Raw genomic sequence first — 22,922 nt, 5'->3', positions numbered from 1 at the left:
TAAATAAAGGTTCAAGAGAATTAACAAATCACAGATTCTTGATTTTATTGTTTTACCAAATCTCCCAACTTTTCTTGATTTGGGGTTGTACTACCATTCAACATTTTGAACACTTACTCCTTATTTTACTTAAAATATTCTACATTTTAGAATAATAGTGAAGTCACCATTCCTAAGTTTGGGAATTATGTATGTGGACAAATCAGACCATTTTAACAGACCAAAATTACCTTAGCATTTTACTTATGCAAATAAGAATATTAAACTACGGTTTACAAATGTACAGTGTGAATCTCAGAACCTGACTACCTATGACTGATTAGTACTAACTCAAAGCACAAACAGTCAAGCATAAACAAATAACCCATGATTATGTTAACCCAGGGTTAAAAATGACCCAATTTTCAAGCTCAAAAGCCCATAAGCCCATGCTATGTTTCAAGTAAATAGCTAGTGTAATCAAACTAATCTAAAAGTGAATTTAGCTGACAAAGTCAATAGTGAAATAAAAATGCCTAGTCTTTTTCATTGCAGCGTCAAAAGAAGCAAGACAATGTTGTCGAAATTAGCGCTGAATACTTGAGGTAATTTTTATGTTACACGGTTTGCTAGCCTGACATAATGATCTCATCGTTAATACTTTTCACCCTTTATTCCGAGCGTACGACCGATTGTTTTCCATATATCCATTTCTTTAAATTATCCTTGAAAAGGGTTGACTTATCAAAAAGTGGTGGCTTTTTCGGCAATTAACTTCTCCGCAATGTCATCTGCCATTTTAAATGCACGAATGGATTCTGATTGGCTGTCAGTGTTTTATGGTTCAACAGCTGGAAAAAATTGTTCTGAAAGTGATCCCAACGATATCGTTTCTCTATATCGTTATCGTTATAGCTGTGGTGTGGATATTTAGAATGATTTTTAGAAACATATCTTTATCATTATCTTTATACTTATCGTTCTTGTGCCCCGTTTACACTAGTGCGTTTTTGTTTTAAAATGCACAAGTTTTGCTACAGTTACGCCTGTCATTTACACTACGCCAGTGTTTTCGAACCTTGAAAATGGAGACTTTTGAAGACGCAGCAGAGAACGTTTTAGTTTGAAAACGCCGGAGTTGTATTTCAATGTAAACATACCAAAACGATGGCGTGGTTGCCCACATTCTGGGCTCTGCGTATCCTTGACGACCGTGTAAACAATAACAAGGAGACTGGACTGCAATCTTTGCTGGTTTTGTTGTAATTTTTTAGCAGCCATTGTGCAGATAAACTGCATTTTTTAATACTGCAGCTACCTACGTGTGCAAGAGGCAATTGTTTACACTTGTATACTCATGCCCAGTGTGCATAAACGGTCATGTGACATGCATTTTCGGCCATGTAGTGTAGACGGAGATCGTTTCTGAAACACTGTGGAAATGCCAGTGTAGATGAGGATCGTTTTCATTTTAAAACACTGTTTTAAAATAAAAACGCACTAGTGTAAATGGGGCCTTAGTCTGTTTTCATTAGTTTCTGTTGTCTTTTGTTTAGTTTCCTGACACTATTAGTTACTATGGAGATTCATTAATGATCACAGGTGTTTGTCATTATTTCTCTCATTTGCTTTGTATTTAAGTTCCAGTCTTTTTAGTGTTCATTTGTCCATTCACATTGTGCTTTGGTTGTGTTTATTTGCCTGTGTTATTTGGAGTTACCTTCTGAGTGGATTATTAAAGACTTTTAACATATTCTTCCTTCATTGTCTGTTTCCTGCAACTGAGCGTGACAGCATGTGAGTTCTGTGAAAGAGATAATATTTTTTTCATTTATTTAAAAGCATTGTTTTTGGTCATCCAAAATTTGATAAAATAAATCTTATTTTTATTCTAATGAATTTATTCTAATGATAACATACTTCTTAATATAGGCCTACAATAATATCCTGAAAAAACGAGAAGCCAGATCCATCTACAGACTATTTTCAAGTTCTAAATAAAGGGTGTTCACTCTTTCTCCTGGGAACTCAGGAAAGTCAAGGTCTTCAGATTCAATTGAAAGTTACAGTAGGGGTGAGAGCAAGGACTGTGCACCCTGATAAATGTGCTAAAGGCCTAACTCTATAAACTTCTAGTAAGAACACTTAATCAGTTCTTACCACCACAAAAGCTCATCTGTAAAACAAGGTGTTTATCAAAAATAAACAAACCCAAACCAAAACAATTTTTTTAAATGTAATATTTTAGTATGAATGGTAATTAAGGATGAGTGAGTTAAAGATGAGAATAGAGATATTTTGATATAAGATTTGGAACATGATTACATTACCTGGCAATCATGTATGAAAAGTGTGGGGTTTAGTTGGCACATGAAGATTAACATAAGAAAAACTGATAACTGATAAATGAAAACAAATAAAGAATGTAAGACTGGTTCAAATAAACACAGAAATCATGCCTTAATGATATTAACCATCAAAGCATTATCTATTACAAATTTGTTTTGAGTGTTTGGTTGAAAAAATACAATTCCACAACATAAATTTAGACATGCTTTATCAAAATTAAGGAAATACCTTGTGACGTGAATGAGCTTTAAGAGCTATACAGTCAGTCATTGTTCAGTGACGGATGGTGAGTTAGCTTGCACAAGAGTATTTTGAATTTCTGACCAATTTTATCAAACAAAATGAATTGTAAATTTTATGTAGCCTGCTTAATACTATGATGTTAAGTAAACAACCAGCAAGAAATAAATTAATATATTTAAATGTACACATAAATTTAAAATAAACTTTTTTTATTGTCAAATATATAGCCTAATTCATGAGCCTAAATGTGCTTATTCCCCTTGTGGTGGTGTATGTTCCTCAACTTAGATTTATGCAACACTTTATTCAGTCATGTAAAATTTTAATAATGAAAAATCTAAAACCTTAGTGAATTACTAGTATGATGTTTTCAAATCTCTTCTGAACGTTTTTTTTTTCTTTTTTCAGAGACAGGTGTAATGTCAAACAAAAGAAAGAGAATATGAGAATAAATCCTAACGGTTAATCTTTTGAGCTTTGCTGGAAAAACAAAATATCCTGATGAGCTGAGCCTGTTAAACCTGTTGAGGCTGGCCAGCAGATCTTAACCAGCATATCCATGTTTGTAATACCATCTTGTCCATCAAAATCTTGTTGCTTCTCTGGTTTAACCAGCAGGACCACCCTGGCCAACTAGCTTTGCCAAAAAGATCAAGCTGGTCAGCTACAACCAAAACAGACTAGCCAGCATAAAGCAGCATTAACCAACAAAGACATTTGGTTTTCTCACCAAGGAAATACTAGTGGGGTCAAACTGAATAGTCAAGTAAATTTATGCGAGACAAGTGGTATCCATAGTACGTTTTCCATGCTATGGAAGTCAATGGTGCCCCACAACTGTTTTGTTACAAACATTCTTCAAAATATCTTCCTTTGTGTTCAGCAGCACAAATAAATTTATCCAGGTTTGGAACTTGAGGGTAAGTAAATGATGACATTTTTGGGTGAACTATCCCTTTAAACTCTACTTGCATTTGTATCTGGTATCCAGGCTAGAACCGTAGTTAGTTAATCTCACCATGCAATATGAGCCACTCATTGTGGTTACCCCCTCATCATATTACATTATCGACTGTATACAAACAAGTGCACACGCACAACCTAATAAAAACTAATGTACAGCACCAGTGACTTCAATGTGGATGCCTGTTTGTGCGGCAGTCCATGTAAGTAAGTGGTTTTATAAGTAAATATGTGTATTTTGCATCCCTGGTCATGTGTTGTTGTAATCCAAACATTTGTACAAGTGCTGGAGTGTTTTGATTTCGGCAGTGTTGCTAATTTAAATCTGTCCAGTTTGAGTTCAGATGAATAAGATGATGTCAGTGGTGTTGCTATAGTATTTCTGCTGCAGTGGTGCTGAGGTATCAGCGATGCCCTGACTTTGCAATAAGTTTGTGTTTGCTCGTTTAGCCGAAGCAGATGGCCTCTCCCTTCACTGAGATGGAGTGGTATACTATTCTCTTCTCTCTGGTAGTGTTCGGTCTTTTTACCCTGCATGGCCTAATACAAGAGAGATATGTGCACACTACAGGTATGAACAATACACATAAACAATACTATTAAATCTGTTTCATTAATGCTCCTGTTGTGTTAAAAAAACTGTATAACTTTTGTGTTGTGGGTCAAATAGACCTGCATTGGTTTCCATTCAATTTGCCAAAAAAACAATTCTATGAAAAACACTAAAGACAGAAACCCATTGTAGCTTGTCAGTGACTAAAAAAATCTAAAATATGTGAGGAATAATTCCCATCTATTTATTTCTATTGTGTTAGGTGTTTTATATTTCTTCAAAATTAGCTGCACAGACAAAAAAAAAATAGATTTTTTTTTTGTTATGACTATTTGTAGTGACAGGATAATAATATTGCCCAGCCCTAATTTTGAAATTTATCATGAAAAATGCTCAAAATTAAAATCAAAGAAAGAGTACAAGAAAAATTAAAAGGTAGTGAATGAAGAGGAATAAAATACAGATAAAATAATGTGCATATGTTACATATAAACAAGTCTAGCTAAAATTATCAAAATAAAATTTAAAACAGAATAAATAAAAATAGTTTACTAAGGCACATTATGAGAATAACGCAGCTGTCAGCTATTATTAGATGGGGCAGGGGGAAATTGGGCTTGTTTTCATTCCTTTTGGGCGGGTTTTAAATGAGCTTTGGGCTGGAAATTTTTCTGGGACCTGGCAACCCTGCACGTCTGTTTCACGCGCAAGGTCCCACCGGCACTCGTTCATTGAAGTCTGCTAAGTTTGTTGTCAGAATATGCAAAATTGAAATACTTGCGGTACTTTCTAAAATTTACAGTTAAATATATAACCATAAAATGTAAGTTATGTACTGAGTAATGTCAGAGGCATTAAACAGCACACCCATCTGTCAACGGCAGACAGGATGATGTGGTAAACGCTTTGTTTGAAGCACTTAAAGGGTTAGCTCACCCAAAAATGAAAATTATGTCATTAATGACTCACCCTCATGACAAGACCTCCGTTCATCTTCAGAACACAGTTTAAGATATTTTAGATTCAGTCCGAGAGCTTTCTGTCCCTCCATTGTAAATGTATGTACAGTAGACTGTCCATGTCCAGAAAGGTAATAAAAACATCATCAAAGTAGTCCATGTGACATCAGTGGGTTAGTTAGAAGTTTTTGAAGCATCGAAAATACATTTTGGTCCAAAAATAACAAAAACTATGACTTTATTCAGCATTGTATTCTCTTCCGGGTCTGTTGTCAATCCGGGTTCACGACTCCGTTATCTAGTGCGCCTGAGCTTCGTTTACAGTCTGAGGGAGACGCACGCTGTATTCAAGCTATTCTACATTGTTTGTATTTTGGTATTGCTATATTTTTTAAAATGGTGCATAAGTGTGCATGTCGCGGATGTCCTAATCGCCAAAAACAACGACGTCAAAGTGCATTACCAACGCCGACAGATGAAAGGATTCAATAGAATCAATTCAATGGAATCAATTCAATGGAAAGGATTCCGGAAGAGAATACAATGCTGAATAAAGTCGTAGTTTTTGTTATTTTTGGACCAAAATGTATTTTCGATGCTTCAAAAACTTCTAACTAACCCACTGATGTCACATGGACTACTTTGATGATGTTTTTATTACCTTTCTGGACATGGACAGTCTACCGTACATAGATTTACAATGGAGGGACAGAAAGCTCTGGGACTAAATCTAAAATATCTTAAACTGTGTTCCGAAGATGAATGGAGGTCTTACCGGTTTGGAACGACATGAGGGTGAGTCATTAATGACATAATTTTCATTTTTGGGTGAACTAACCCTTTAAAGGTGATAGAGAGGATTTTTTCGTCGACTGAGAATCCAAAGACTGTTACTGAGTTTTTGAAATGAGCGCATGCGTAAGAACAACCCCCCTCCTTCACAACACATTTCAAAGGAACGCCTCCCAAAACTCGTAAACACTCGTATTGGAACACGAGTGTTTACCACCGGCATTCGTGTTTTTTGGATTCATTATGTCGGACTCACCGCAGGTAACTCATAATCTGCAGTTGTTACTCCTGTCTCCTGACAAAAACATTGCATGCGGCGCCTGTAGAGTGTGGAAAGTTACTGGAGAGCGCAGCCGCGCACGTCTCTCACAAGGAACGTCACGGCAGTGATTAACAAGCCAGAGGGCCAATCGTTTACGCGATGATCGCGTTAACGATTGGCTGATGTTTTTAAGGCCCTACCTCGTGCACAGATGATGTATATTAATATTATTACTGTCAGTGCACCTAATAAATAGTCTTTTATCAGTTAGTAAAGACAGTTTTAAGTAATATTGCAAAAATGTATAAAACAAAACATCCTCTTTAGCACCTTTAAGTTAAATATAAAACAAAAACATTCTCATGTTTCGGGCAACTTGGATCATATACCTTTCATGTGTCTTTCAGCTCACTCTGTGTCCTCCGCAATTTTCCATATGCGTTTTGTCCACAGAATGTTATTTTATTCACTACTGTAAAGCAACGTGACTGATGGTTTTCGAGCACCGCGCGCAGACGCGACTAATCGATAATCATTCGTTGTCGATTATTTTCAATAATGATAATAATCGATTTTATGGGTTAGTCGTTGCAGTCCTACCAACATTATTGAGACAGTCATGCCTATTCCTTTTAGATGTTTCTTTTTCAAAAACGTTGATGATATTTCTAATAATGCAACAGCAGTATTATTTTTTCTCATATTTTTTCAACAGTAGGCCAATTAAAATCGCTTCTCATCATGGCTTCAAACAAAACATCAATCAGCCATACCATTATAATAATAACACTATAATGTTGTGAATTTATTTATTTATTTATTGTCATATAGAACATGCTTCGGTTTACTTGTGTTCGTTCAGTCATTCATCTTCACCTCATGCAGATATTAGATGTTTCATTTTCGAAACATTGTATTATTGACAATCTAGCTGTTATTTTTTCTAATTATATTTCATATTTTGATAGAGATATTTTCATGTCATATTTTTATTTGTCAACATTAATTTTCGTTGCAGTGTTTTAACTAAAATATTTTCATTAACGCCATGACGAACACGCCCCGCCCCCGAGTAGGCTCGTTTTTTTTTGAGACCTATCAGTATCTTAAATGAAAAATTAACAAAAATGCCCATCCCTAACAAGTATTGCAAATATTTGCATTTAGCCTATAATTGCACTATCAGTACAAAAACGGGTTCAACTGGTTTCAAATGTGACGTGGCATTCTTCGTTTGTTCTCTTCCAACTAAAAAGACAGCGAAGACATCAAAGAAAGACTTGAGGAGCCACTCATCGTTTGAGTCCACCTGCAGGCCTCTACTCAAGACTGATTTCATGCAACATGGTCTATCCAGGATCCAACACGAGTGCGTTGCACACAACCTGACCTGTATGCTACCTTTATTGCGCTTGAAACCTCATCACCTGGACTGGATCCGGCTCCAAACTCAGGTAAACAATAAAGACAGCAAGTGAATGTCTGTAGGTAGGCCTACCTTAAGTATGAAAAGTGGGTTTATAGCCAGCAGTAAGGAAGCAGGAAGAAGTGGACTTTGATTGCTCTGTGTGAGAAGCTTGTAAAAGACGTACAAGCATGTTTCATGCACTCTGTGTGTGGTATTAATGGAATGAGGTACTACTGATGGGTTGAATCTTGTTGAAAGCTAGCAAAACAAGGTATTTATATCCATTTATCTCTCTCTACACACAATGTTAAGTAAATGCTAACTGTAAAATAATAAATTTTGCATTTTACTATGCAATAACCAAATAAAAGTCTATGAAATATATGTTTTATATATAATAATATATATAACACCATAATAATATATAATAATATAATATATGACACCATTTAGAGTACTGATATCATTGAGATACTGTTACAGATTTTATAAATATTTTTAATTAATTTTATTTTCAATTTTAGTTAAAGTTTTAGTAATTTTGTTGTTTTTCACACTTTTTAATATGTCTATATAGTTTTATTGATTTAAATAATGTTTAAAAGTTAAATTAAATAAAATTAGAAATTTTGCCTTGACATCTAGATGAATAAAATGTTTTAATATTTTTTTAATATTTTATTTTATATCATATATTTTATATATAGTAAGGTGTAAGTTTAAAAAAATTGTTTTAGTTAATAACCCTGGATAATACTGTAATTTAAGTTTATGGATGTTTCATATCCAAATGTATGATCTGTTATAATCATGTAATATTATTTTTCACCAAATTTGGAAACATATTACTAACATTAACAATCATTATCTCTTATATAGTGTTGCATTAATTGGTAGGCTTTTTTTAGCTGTATCTTAAAAGCTCTTATACAGTTTATTGCTTTATTCATCAGCACAACTGCACAGCTAAATGTAGTTTATTGATTCTGAGTACATGCAGCTTGTTAATGGATTTTCTCTCTACAGTCAGTCTTGCATTTAAGTGTTCAGGGCCCTGTATATCGCAGCTGCTTCAATCTTTCACACTTATTGTTTTTCTACATTCACTTTTAATACTTTTCAAACCTTTTTGAGAGAAATAACTGTTTAACGCTCTGAAATCATATTTTATATAATGCCTTTATCTCTGTGTGTGTATGTATGTGTGTGTAGGGGTGGAAGTGTGTGTGTGTGTGTCTTTGTTATGGATCTTCTGTTTTCAGGGTTTGAGTTGGTCTTCATCATCATTGCTTTTACTATCATGTGCTTATTTGGCCTGGCTGCAGTCTACATACATAATACAGATCATCAAGGTAAACTAACTTTCTTTATCCACTCACCCAAACACTGAAATGACTAAATCAAAATGTCACCTAACGTCTATATGTGTGTCCTATAGATGACTACATTCAGACAGAACAGAAGATAACACAACAAAAGAAAAACTCAAAGAAAAAAAGAGTTGTCACCAAAACCAATCAAGACATGAACACACAAACATGAACACATTTGATAGAAAAACAGAATCTCTCCATTGGTGCTCATTGGATAAAAGGACTAGCGCACCAAATGCAGTTAACCAGCAGACAAACTGTGCCTGAAGATCTCTGAGACTGAAAATAGACTTATCAAACTCATCTTTTAGCTCACCCTCAAGACACATGCGTTTTCTCTCAGCTGTCTCTGATTGACTTGAATGTCTGATCCCAGTAAGTAATTAACCATTGAAGAAAGGTAAAGAGGATTTATTGAAATCAAAGCCCCTCCCCTTTCCCCATCTAAATCCGCTTAACATTTGTAATGTAACGATTTAAAACCTTTCTGGAGGAGCCTTAATTTTTCACACATATTATGCTTTTGGGGCAAACTACATCTAAAGTCTCTGGGTGGTGGTAGGCTATGGCAGTAAAAATAGGAAAATATATTGCTGAATGTATATTGTGAAGAAAAAAAATATTATATACAATATTTTATGTATTGCATTTTTGGTTGTAATTTATTTATTTATTTTTCCACAAATATTTTATATATTTCAAAATAAAAATTAGAATATTATCTCACACGCATGTTGGGTTTGGATTTTTATACTGTACAAACTCCCTTATCCCTAAACCTACAAATCACAGAAGACTTATTGCATTTTTACATTTTCAAAAAAACATAATTTAGCATCATTTATAAGCTGTTTTCCTCATGGGGACCAAAAAAATGTCCCCACAAGGTGAGAAGATTCTGGTATTGCCATCCTTGTTGGGATCCTAGTGTTTTGATCATTTTTATTGCTCCCCATGGAACATTTTAAAATATATTGGAAACATAGTGTAAATAAGTCACAAACAAAATTCATTTTATGTAGTCAACCATGCTGTTTGCAACTTATATTTACTCCGTGTTTCAAGTATGTTTTGCCCAGTAATAAAATATCATTTTCAGTATGAAAGAGTTGCACTGAACATTTCTACTAAATTGTTGGTTCAGTTAATATGACCCATTACTGTGCCCTTAAGCAAGGCAGTTAACACCACTGTGCTGCAGGACAACTACCCCTGTAATTAGTCTTGTGTAAGTCTCTTTGGATATAAAGATCTGCTAACTAACTGCTAACTCTGGATTATGGCCATTGAAGGATCTTGAAAATGACCGTACATTCTCTCAGTACATTCCTATATGCACTTAATCTTAAAATGTTTACATGACATTAAAATCCACTCATCTAGATTACATTGTCTCAAATTATAGGCCTATATGGAAAGTGAGGTTACATAGTGTCCGGTTTTATGACCGCGTGCGCTTCATGTTACTACAGCTACTCGAGACGCTGCAGGTCAATTTCAAGTGCAACACTTGAGAACAATTTGGAAGGAAATAAAGTTCACAATATATAATTTTATATAATACCCCTATTTAAATCATACTGTGTTGAATTTCATGCAGTTTATTAACCTTTATTGATAAGACAATGCTGCAAAAAAGTGAGGCGTTCATCGTCTTTCCTGTTGTAAACACAGTAAGAGAATATGGGGCGCCCTCTAATGGTAAAAAAAAAAAGGTAAGCAAAAATGTTTTAGCTCTCTATACAACGACTGTTTACTTCAATAAGCCAACCATGCAGGTACTAATTCTCAAGACGTTCTTAAAATTCTTTCCATTCTTACTTTTCCTTAACAGTGATATGCCTTCATGCAGCAAAATACAGATATGTCTCTAAGATTCAGTAACCAATTTAAGACAAAATGTAAAGAAGGCCTACAACCTACTTTCCAAATGAGGCTTTTTCTTGTCTTTGGTCTACAAATTTTTTTAAAATGTTTGTATTTTTAAAAAGGGGAACTGTTGTCTGTATATTCTAAATATATCTGTATATAGCCCATATATGAGGAACCTACATGGGTAAGTTGGAGGAAGGGAGTATGTTGGGGGAGTAGTTTGGGTATGCGCTTCCTGGCAGTAACTACTTGGAGTTGTAAACTGCAGAAGGGGGTATTGTCTCTCGGTGTGTGTGTGTGTGTGTGTGTGTGTGTGTGTTAAAGGGAGGGTAGTAATCTAGTTTTGGAGGAAGAAAGGTTATGGGGAATGCCACTCTTATCTGCTATTGCAACAGTCAACAAAGCTACACACTGATAACACTTCCTGTTACACTGAACCAATCATATACAAACGCACTTGGCACAAACAATCACACTCTCACTTTGAACTCAGCGCTGGGGTAAAAACATGCTTACTGCAAGAAAAAAACGTTATATTTGCTTTTCAAATATCCTGATTATAATCTATTAATATAATACATTTATAAAAAGAACTGAACACAACAGAAATTTTCTCTGAAAAAAAAAGGCCTGCTTTCATTCAATATGTTGCTTTCTTTTTTTGAAGTCCCCTGAACACCATGTTTTTTACAGAGGTGTTCAGATGTTTTGGGTTGGGGGTGCATTATGATTTCTTGTAGAATTTTAATAAGGCTATTAAGGAGGTATTATTGCATGCAGGAAATCAATAATAAATAAAAAAAAGTCTTGTGCCTACCTTACAGACTCAAGTCATGTCTTAATTAGTGAGTCATTAGATAATTCATTCAAATCAATTCAATTCGTTCTGAAACGCTGATTCATTTAAAAACAAAAAAAATGTTGCTCAGAGACGTGAAACATTTCTGATGTGGCTTTGGAACTATTTTCTTTGAAGAAGCAAACAGACAAAAGGTTTCAACATTATTTAATATAAACTTCGTTCAATGATCTGGTCTATAAAATCAATTTCACAATATGCTATTCATGGATAAACACTCTTCTTTGTGTGATATTGTTTAAATATCGTTATAAATACAAAAAAAATCAGGAACTCAGAACTTATTGGGGCTATTTTTTGCCCCAATAATTATATATTACTATTTTTTAACTTGAGTTGTGGAGACATTTTTGTTCATTTTATTAACATTTTTGCCACAAGCCCCTGTTAAGTTCAGACCCATGGTGTGTATCAATCAAGATCAAAGAAGAATTAAATAATAGACAAATTCAGTTTCAAGAAAGTAAATGTAAAATGAAAACAATCTAGTAAGTGCAAAGGTTTGTAGCCCACTATACACTTCACAGTTAAATTCCTTACAGAAGGTTTTCTGATTTAGAATGTATTAATTTCTTTATAAAACAAATGCGTTTATAAACCTTCCCACACCCCTTTGTTATAATATTTCAGAGCCTGACAGAAAGTTTCACAAAAGTTTCTCACTGCCCTTCCAGACCTTTTTATGTGTGCATCAATCTGCTGATTGACACATCATGTGCTCTTGCTCCTGAAAGATGGACTCGACCTCTGCCTGCTGGGACAGGGGTGTTTTTAAGGTCAGTGTGTGTCTGTGTGTGTAAAGATCAAGCAGCATGCTTCATACGAGAATTTTTCCTCTGTTCCGCAGAGATTGTCAATATTTACAAGTTTACATGTAGCATGTCTATACCTTTATGTAGCTATACTTGTCGCTTTGTCTTTGATATATAAAAAAAATTGCACCAGTTACACCAGAATAACACAATTTTAAAATGATACTTTAAGGCATTTAAATTTCTTCCTCAAGATTGTGTGTGTGTCGGTACAGCGGGTGGAGTCAGTAACACACGTCTCTAAGCAGAGGGATTATTTAAGCAGGCAGGTTAATCCAAGTAATGACATCTAATCCCCAATAAAGCAAACGTTACGACGCACACAGACATACACCCACCCAGACCAAGCTGCGTCTGTGATTTCATTACGAGTCATTGAGCATACTGACCCCGACATCTTCTCCGAGCCTGTGTTTTCATGCATGCGATGCATGCGCTCTAGTCTATAGGTATCAGTCTCCATGGATGCCAGGTGGCTCCGAATAAGAATGCAACTTCATTAGCATATTCAGACTGAGGAATAAGGTGCAGGGGGCAATGTGAATCACCAGGGAGAATTAAAAGACAGAATGCATGGCGCTGGTGAGGAACATTTTTGCAAACGCTATAAAGCAATTAATAAAGGTATCTGCATACATCAACACACATGCACACACACTCGGATGGGGTCAAAAGCTGGACTGAAGTGTTGTCCATTAGTTACATGCTGGGTTTTAATCCTAAGTGACATGAAAAAAGCTCATAGGATGTGTAGTCACACACACAGTTGGCACAAATGGATGTTTAATAAGGATGGGCAGCGTTCGTGACAGCTGCAGTATATCAGACCAACCTAAAACACACACTAAAACTCCATGACAGGCCCAGTATATCAAAGAAGAATTGAGATAAATGGTCACACTCATGAGAAAGGTCAAAGAGTGGACACACATATGGCTCACACACTCGGTTTGCACACATATGCACTTCATTATGGACACAAACACACACTTACACTCCAAGAGGTCAACTAAGGCACACTCACACACTCATTCTATCTCTAAATCTCTCTCTACACACTTTATTAAATTACTTTTTAGTATTATTTATGTACTATTATAGTTTTTATTCATATTTTGAATTAGCTTTATTTTAAATTAGAATTTTGCTGTATGTTTTTTTCACATACACATTATGGGGACTTTTCATAGACATAATGATTTTTATACTGTACAAACTGTATATTCTGTCTCCCTACACTAACCCTACCCCTAAACCTACCCATCACAGAAAGTCAAAAAACTTCATTTTGTATGATTTATAAGCTGTTTTCCTCATGGGGACCAAAAAATGTCCTCATAAGGTCAAAATTCACTGGTATTACTATCTTTGTGGTTCCCATAACATAGGGAATACCAGGTAAACACACACATACGACAAGATTTAGCTGAGATACAACTATTTGAAAATCTGGAATCTGAGGGTGCAAAAAAATCAAAATATTTGAAAATCGCTTTTAAAGTTGTCCAAATGAAGTCCTTAGCAATGCATATCCACTCACAAAAACAAATTTTTGATGTATTTACGGTAGGAAATTTACAAAATATCTTCATGGAACATGATCTTTACTTAAAATCCTAATGATTTTTGGCATAAAAGAAAAATCGATAATTTTGACCCATACTGTTGGCTATTGCTACAAATATACCTGTGCGACTCATGACTGTTTTCGTGGTAAAGAGTCTATATATAGTATTATTTATTTTTATTTCAGTTTTAGTTTTTATTTATTTCCATTTTCAGTAATTAGTGCTTCATCTTAAACCTATTTCAGTTACTAGCAAAGGCAACATTTCTAATTTTCATTTACTTTACATTTCTCATCTAATAAATTGTATTTTATTTCAGCTTTATTTCAATTAGCAAAAATGTTTTTAATAATCTTGGTTAACGATAATAACCCTGCTTCATTTACATAAATACTCCTACAAATGATCTGATATTTACTGTCATTTGTTTGCTTGATGGAGCTGCTACGTTATTTGCATATTGTACTAGTTTTAAGCATTGTCTTGCACAGTCAAGCCATTCGCGACTCCAGCTCATTATAACAACGCACATGCGCACAGAGACACATGGGGTATCTGTAAATCTAATAACATTACCATACTGGACCCATAACACACTGGGGTATCTGTCCAGTTTAGTATCACATCACTGAACAGTACAATAGCATGCACACAAAGAAAAGCCATTCTGAGCTACAACTCCCTCTTTCTGTCCATCAGAAAGTGACTCTTACATTATTCAGTCTGTTTTGGGGTAAACAGTCATTGCAACTTTGTCTCCGACAAAAATTTTCCACACTTGTACTTGAGCTCAAGGGAGCCAATGTAGACATCATTCAACGCAATGTTTACATGCAAATGATACATGGGGGTGTCCCTGAATTAACACTGGATCCCTTTAAATCCTAGCTTAACCCCTAATGTAAACTATATTTGTCTTTGTGTGATGAATTATAATTCTAATGCTCTGCCATTATGAGTTGTCTTTTCACTCCATTCCTTGGTTATTTCCACCATGATTTACTAACATTTTATGTTTGCAAAAGTCGAGCTTGATGAGTATTAGACCATGTAAATCTATACTTTTGATGAAAAAGGTGGACATTAGCTCTAACAGACTTTGGCCAGTGTGTAAGTGTGTGTCAGGCTGGCTCTCCTGTTGTGAGGTTTTGTTCTAGGTAGTGAAGTACAATAGTAGCTCATTAGTAAAGAGAGAGCTCATAGATCCAACACTATAATCAGCACTTCACAGCTCGTTCACACACACACACACACACACACACACACCTAACTGACCAGGGCAGCCAATAATTCACACTCCTCTTTGACCAGTGTTAATCTCTAACCAAAAACAGACACACAGCACATATATTATCACAGACCATAAGTGAATATATATTTTTATCCACATAAATCTGATATTTTTCTCTGAAGTTAAAGCTGAAAATAGTCTGAATATACTGCTGTGCACTTATTTGTACTTTTGTGTTTTTGTTGGCATAATAGCATTGTTTTTCTATACTTGTCTGATTAAAAATATTTTTGCTAATTGAAATAAAGCTGAAATAAAATATAATAAATATTAGATGAGAAATATAAAACGTAATTGAAAATTAGAAATGTTGCATTTGCTAGTAACTGGAATAAGTTTAAGATGAAGCACTAATATTACTGAAAATAAAACTGAAATAAATAAATAAATATATATATATATATATATATATATATATATATATATATATATATATATATATATATATATATATATATATATATATATATAATATTTGTAATATGTTTAAATGTTTAAATGATTGGAAAAACATTTTTAATATTATTAAAAATAAATATTATAAAATAATTAAAATAATACAAACTTTTTTCCTAAAACATTTATTTACTTACGTATGTATTAATCAATTATTTTATGTATGTACTAATCAATTATCTATCTATCTATCTATCTATCTATCTATCTATCTATCTATCTATCTATCTATCTATCTATCTATCTATCCTTAATAGTATTTTGGCTAAAAAGATGACATTTCGAAATTTGCCTACATTTTAATACTGATAATATTGTTGATAATATTGAATGAGCAAAGAAAAAAAAGCATTTTGACTAGTAGACTGAGACTCTTTAGACTCCTGTGCACAACAAATAAATTCTTCACACATAAAGTATGATTTCCAAACACTTATTTCAAACTTATTGTTTAGAGTGGTTCTTTCAGCCAGCTCTAATACCAAATTCATGTGGAGTCAATATGTGCAATTCAGTGTGTGTGTGTGTGTGTGTGTGTGTGTGATGTCCCATGTCCCCACCCAGTTTTAGGTCTTCCATACCCCTCCTTCTGTTGTACCCTCTCCTCCCCCTTTCTCTTGTCTGTATAAAGAGGGGGTGAAGCTACATTGTCTCGACTGGACATTTCCACTCATCAGGTCATCGATCTAGCCAGCCTATCCATCCCTCTGAGGAGAGAGAAGAAAGTGAATATCGCTATCTGAAACTTTGGAAAAGTTGGAGAGCGTGAAAATTGACTTCAGCTGCGCATCGACTATAAAACAGCATCTTATACGAGCTCCGAGAAAAAAAATACTGAGACTGAAAGACACTTAAAAGGATTTCTACAGTCCGTTATCTGCATATTCGCAGAATTTGCCCTCGGAGGTACCGGACACATCTGAGGAGAGTCGGGTCTGCGCAGCGGACCAAACCTCACACAGCATCACCATGAGATTCTTCCATCCTCTGTATCTCCTTCTGCTGCTGCTGACAGTCCTGTTCATCACCAGCGCCGAGAAACAAGGTACAAAACCAAAGGAACTTGTTTTTGGGGTAAAGAATATATGAATTCAGCTAGTTTAAATATTTTAATATCGACAAAAAATGATGTTATGCAAAAGGTCAAGTCTGTTGTGTGGTGCAGCACTGGATCAAAACACTTGCAACAAACCCATATACATTAAGAAAAAAGTAACAAGTTAACAAATTATTATTTAATTTTTGTTTTATGTGCTTTTGTTGACTACTGTAGGCTACCTGAAATTTTTAATTTAAAACTTAGGCCTTTTTATCCGATTTTTGCTCAAAATATCAATTCAACTTTATTTAGATAAATCCCTATAATAATAATAATAAGATACTTAAATAGCATAGTAGTGAATCACTACTAAATTTGAATTAGGTCTAAACCAAGTGCGAACTGAATTATTGTGAAGCACCGCACCAAGCCACGGCAATAAACAATTTACTCGAGATTAATGATTAAAAAAAAAAGATTTAAAAAAAAGTTTATAGTGAAACAAAATTATTAAGTTGCGGACAGCACGCAAATAAATAAATAACTAAATTTAAAATTAACATTTAAAAATCTGTGATTCACAGATTCACGAGCAAATGACTCTTATGAACAGGTTCTTTGAATGGTTTGAATCAGTCTGACGAATTGCACCATCAATGAACTCACTGAATCAACATCTGATTCACTCATTAAACTGAGTAAAACAAATAGGTCTATCATTACTGACTGGTTGTTTACAGGGTGTAGTTAAAGATAAATTACTTTTTTTGTGATAATTTTTAATCTAAATGCATATGTAGGTATTCTAACTTTTTTTTATATATATAGCCTAGGCCTATTCGGGTAGCTATACCTGAAAGTTTGTATAGGATTAAACCTCACAAAATTAAATGTATTTATTCATTCACCTATCCATCTGTTTTGCCGTGAGCCACTTTGGATAAACATCACCTCATTAGTAAATTAAGATCTTGTTGGCATATTTAGGTCTGTCCTGGTGGTCATGGCTGATTTAGGGTCACTGCTTTGAGTGGATTTTAAGTGGTGCTTGACGCTTCTGAAAAGTTCAGAGTCTTAACTCCAGAAACGAGCTTGGGTTTCACAAAGACTCCACTTGACCCTTGACTTGGAAATAAATGTTATTTTTTGGCAATTCTTTATTAAATAGGCCTTTATAAATATATCCTACACTTTATGTTATCGCAAAGTTGGAAATGAACCGCAATTACGCGCGAGACCAAGCTATTTTTACACTGTTTACGTAGTTTAACGACGATCTAAACGCTGAGGAATAGCCTATTCGTTTACTGTAACAGTTACTAAATGTAATTTAGCCTACGTGTATACACTCTAATCTCCCGCTGCTGTGGCGGCTATGCGCAATTAATCTGGAGCCCGTGGGCGATCAAGCACCGGCGTTCATTGTTAGTCATGATGTTGAGAACAATAGATATAATGCATTAGCATAGGGTTACTGCGGTGAAAGAGAAAAAGAGAGGGAGGTACATGGAGTTCGCATAGCTTTAGTCAAAGGCAGATATAAAAGCGCCCGGTTCTCCTCCCGTGCGCACCGTGCCATTGTCCCTGCGCCTCTGGGAGAGGATCTAATAGCTGCTTATGGAGGGAAGTGACATGAGCGTTATCACAAGAACCTCTGATTGTTATATTGCCTTCCAGATTGTTTGTTACCAACTGGGGAGACCATTCATTTTGATTTTATTTCAGGTAACACCCCAATTTGGGGAGAGGGTTGGGGGTGTGGGGGGCTGGGATTGGTGTGCACATCTCCCCAACCCCCCCAAAATATCAAATTGTCAAGATTACAATCAATATTGTAATGAAAAGAGTTGATCTCTCTTGAAATGCTGATCTTCAGATTCACACTGAACTAAATTCAACATTTAACATAAAATCAACATTGAACTAACCCAGCTAAAAACACATGCTAGACAAACATCCAACTAACATGGTTCATGAATGATGTATATATTTTTGTGCTAAAGTTTTGAGAACATTATTAAAGACTAGATAACTTTGAATGAACGTTTTATTAACTTTAAGAGAACCTTCCCAGAACGTTAGCCAAAATTCTGAGAATGTTCTCTGTTAACTGGGAAGTTGAGCTGAATAATGACACTATTGTCTTTTTAGAGCTGCCTTACAGCTAAAATTGTATTATTTTTATAATTAAACGATATTAATACTGTTATTTTCTTGTTTATTACCTTGAAGCTGCATTAAAACAATCTGCATAGCCCTATATAAATAAATGTGACTTGACTTAGCATGAGATATAACTGTTCGTAGCCCTGACAAGTGTTTTATTTTCCTCCCTTTCCAGATTTTCTCAACCTGAGGCGGAAATATCGCAGACACAACTGTCCAAAGAAGCGTTGTCTACCTCTTCACTCCAGAGTACCATTCCCTTGAGGTGAGACTTTAGTTCACATGCAGGCTATTTATTCCCTTTTATTACTCTGAGGAATGGGCAAATATTGAAAAAGAGCTATCAAAGGGGAGCATCATTAGCAAATCCAAATTCTGACATTCCTTGCAAGTATTTGCTGACAAATAATCGTGAAATACCTTGAATTACTTTTGTGACTCCTTGACAACACAAAATGATTCCTGACTAACAAGTGCGTGCACTTCATTTAAGAATGGTGTTTACCACTCCATTGTGATCTGTGGGTTTGTGTTCTGGAGAAAAGACGGCCAGATTAATTAACAAACTGTCTGCCGGATCTCTGGTGGCCTAAGCCACAACAGAAACAGACGGAGATACTTTGGGTAAATACCCTGTACTAAATGAGCTGGGACATTATTGGATCTTTATAGCTGTGTGACTTTCTCTCGGACCGGGAGTAAACACAAACACTCCACACCCACACACACACACACACACACACACAAAAGAGTGGAAACCTACATAGCCCGAGCAGAGAACACAGACAGACGAGAAAAGCCCTACCCCCTATAAATTCAACCCATTTTAACTATCTGCCACACACACTGTAAAACTTGGGTGGGACGCCTAGTAATGCCAGTCCTCAGAAACACCTGGTGGCCTTTTCAGTGAAGGGAGTACAGTTTTGAAATGGTTTACCAATAGAATTTTAGACAGAATTGGGGAAAATAAAAAAATGCAGCTTTTGTGATCATTAATTTAATGATTTTTTTAAAAAAATATTTAAATATTCTCTCTCCATGTTTTAAATGTTAGATTGTTGTAGGTTTTTAATAAAAGCCTAACCAGGGACAAGTGCTAATTAGTGCAAATTAGATATCAGCTAAAGCATGAAGTACATCTGAGGCTCAGTGCTGTGAAGTAATGCTATTCAGTATTGTCCCTGTTAAATACATAGTAAATAAAATAAAAAATAAAATAAAAGTCAGACTGAAGAGAAAATACTAAATGATGAGTATCAAATGTACAAATACCACACAAGGGGGGAATGAAGTTTGTTTGTGTGTTTGTGTGTGTGTGGTTCAGGTATATCCTATGTTTTGGGGAGAAAATGTCCCTACAAAGACAGCAATATCAGAAATCCTTTTTTGGTCCCCATGAGGAAAACAGCTGATAAATCATACTAAGTGATGTTTTTTGAAAATGTAAAAATGCAGAAAGTTTTCTGTGATGGATAGGTTTAAGGTTAGCGGATAAAATATAATCATATGTCTAAAAATCATTATGTCTATGGAAAATCCCCATAAAACATGAAAACACAAAGGGCCTTTTTGTTACTTAAAGAGCAAAGCTAAAAAGGTACCAAGTCATAAAGTGGATGTCAAGTACAGCTTGGACTTGGTTCTTTCATAACAATTCATGCGACCCCTCAAAATGATTTATAATTCTTTACTAATACTTGTAACAAAATGTCTTGATATTACATTGGACAGTTTACCTTTCAACATCATAAAATATTTAAAATAACTTTTTACCTGGTTACACCACATACGTCATTAAATGTAAACTTCTGTTGAACATGGCATAAAAGTTTTCCAAAACCATTTGTAACCAACATTAATACAAAGAGTAAATTTAAACTACTTTTTTATCTAGTAAATTATATTGTATTAATGTATTATATTGTAATATGTATTATATTGTACATTACAATACATATTAGTTTTCATTATCTTGACATGATCGTCGAACCATGAGCACATGGTGTTAATGTTGAAATGTGTGTGTGATGTGACACTGTATCTGTGGGGACACACATTCACTGTGACAGCCTACCGGAGCCGCCTACTGTTTTCAGACACTCTGGAGAGGTTGTCACCTTTAACCTTTACTCTGTGACCCCCACACAATGAGCCAGAGCTAGTCTGGAGTTAACAAAACACACAAACAGACACACACACACACACACACATATATATATATATATATATATATATATATATATATATATATATATATATATATAGAAACAATGTCTTAAAGAAAAACCGTACAAAGATCCCACCAAGAACAATAAATATCCATTCCATGGCCTTGCATTGTGGATTAAAACTGTTTCTGTTTTCTTCTCCACCAGGTTTCATAACTCTAGAGGAACCTCTATGCAACTATCCTTATGGTGCTTCGTCAAGCATTAGGAAAACCAAAGACCAGCAATAGATGGAAAAAGTTTCATATCAGACTCCCTGAGGACTGTTCATTCGCCTATATATTGTACCAAAGCCATGTTAGTCACTTCTGTATAGAGGGAGTGTATTGTTTTATGAATGTTAGTGATCATGGGGAGATCCACTGCAACCTGCTGAAAACTCATCGCTCAATCAGTTTGAGTTTGTCAGAATCATTGTAAATAGTAAGAACTGAATGAAATGTTTATATGTAAGTTATGCACTTCAAATGTTTTATTATTATCCTGATTAAATAAAAAGTGTATTGTCTTTTCACCTGGGCTCAACGTGTTTTATAATCCATACGGCTTGTCTTAGAAGTCTTTGAAATTTACAAGCTGCTATTGTATGAAGAGGAAAAAGCGCATGTTATACTGGGATCACTAGACTGCCTGGTTTGACAAATTGCAATTGTTTGAATAGTGGTGATAAAATAATAATGGTGAATTATTTTAGCCTCTTTTGACATGGATCCATAGACGATTTCCAACTATGATTCTTAAAAACAGATTTTCATGTTCAGTAACAATTCGTTGAACAATTATATCCCAACTTTCATGTCACTAAAACTGACCCCTGCAGACCTTCATGACTATATGTCAAGGTCATTAAGTCTTTCCAATTATTAGAATTTTACCTTTTCTTTTAATAGTAAAATGTCATGTGGTGCAACCTGTCAAATATGATTCACAATTATAATATTCATAAATATTTAAGAAAATATCTGATTATAACATGGAAAAGTTTACCTTTCACCATCATAAAAATGTTTAAAAACTTTTCAAATTAATAATTAAGATGTGTACACTTACCTTTATTCACATTCATTCATATAAAAAAAAAAAAAAAAAAAAAAATATATATATATATATATATATATATATATATATATATATATACAGTACAGTCCAAAAGTTTGGAACCACTAAGATTTTTAATGTTTTTAAAAGAAGTTTCGTCTGTTCACCAAGGCTACATTTATTTAATATTTATTTAAAAATACAGTAAAAAACAGTAATATTGTGAAATATTATTACAATTTAAAATAACTGTTTTCTATTTAAATATATTTGACAAAGTTATTTATTCCTGTGATGCAAATCTGAATTTTCAGCATCGTTACTCCAGTCTTCAGTGTCACATGATCCTTCAGAAATCATTCTAATATGCTGATTTGCTGCTCAATAAACATTTATGATTATTTTTAATGTTGAAAACAGTTGTGTACTTTTTTTTTCAGGATTCCTTGATGAATAGAAAGGTCAAAAGAACAGCATTTATCTGAAATACAAAACTTCTGTAGCATTATACACTACCGTTCAAAAGTTTGGGGTCAGTAAGAATTTTTATTTTTATTTTTTTGAAAAGAAATTAAAGAAATGAATACTTTTATTCAGCAAGGATGCATTAAATCAATCAAAAGTGGCAGTAAAGACATTTATAATGTTACAAAAGATTAGATTTCAGATAAACACTGTTCTTTTGAACTTTCTATTCATCAAATAATCC

General features: G+C 34.4%; 1 protein-coding gene and 1 long non-coding RNA gene across 3 annotated transcripts; both read left to right on the top strand.

Moving 5' to 3' along the window:
• The first annotated feature begins 3,605 nt into the window (after positions 1 to 3,605).
• LOC125272595 lies at positions 3,606 to 9,609 on the top strand. 2 transcript variants are annotated; one of them, XR_007185890.1, is made up of 5 exons: positions 3,606 to 3,737; positions 3,985 to 4,105; positions 7,357 to 7,554; positions 8,721 to 8,860; positions 8,947 to 9,609. It is a non-coding gene; the product is annotated as an uncharacterized LOC125272595 (long non-coding RNA). The 2 variants fall into 2 exon arrangements; XR_007185891.1 differs by having other exon boundaries at positions 3,637 to 3,741.
• A 6,592-nt stretch (positions 9,610 to 16,201) lies between these two features.
• Positions 16,202 to 21,683, top strand: apela (apelin receptor early endogenous ligand). Its single transcript, XM_048195522.1, has 3 exons — positions 16,202 to 16,784; positions 19,120 to 19,209; positions 21,323 to 21,683. The coding sequence occupies exons 1-2, from the start codon at positions 16,709 to 16,711 to the stop codon at positions 19,206 to 19,208; spliced, it is 165 nt and encodes a 54-aa protein (XP_048051479.1). The 5' UTR covers positions 16,202 to 16,708; the 3' UTR covers position 19,209; positions 21,323 to 21,683.
• Positions 21,684 to 22,922: the final 1,239 nt, after the last annotated feature.

Source organism: Megalobrama amblycephala, linkage group LG7, assembly GCF_018812025.1.
Source record: "Megalobrama amblycephala isolate DHTTF-2021 linkage group LG7, ASM1881202v1, whole genome shotgun sequence".
Taxonomy (NCBI): Eukaryota; Metazoa; Chordata; class Actinopteri; order Cypriniformes; family Xenocyprididae; genus Megalobrama; species Megalobrama amblycephala.
Note: the sequence above shows the minus strand (reverse complement) of the source record. Positions and strands in the feature narration are given on the sequence as shown.

Bases quoted from the DNA above. Each gene is read 5' to 3' on its own strand.
- apela (XM_048195522.1), top strand. From the start codon at position 16,709: ATGAGATTCTTCCATCCTCTGTATCTCCTTCTGCTGCTGCTGACAGTC. The intron at 16,785-19,119 runs GTACAAAACCAA...CTCCCTTTCCAG, and splicing joins CACCAGCGCCGAGAAACAAG to ATTTTCTCAACCTGAGGCGG.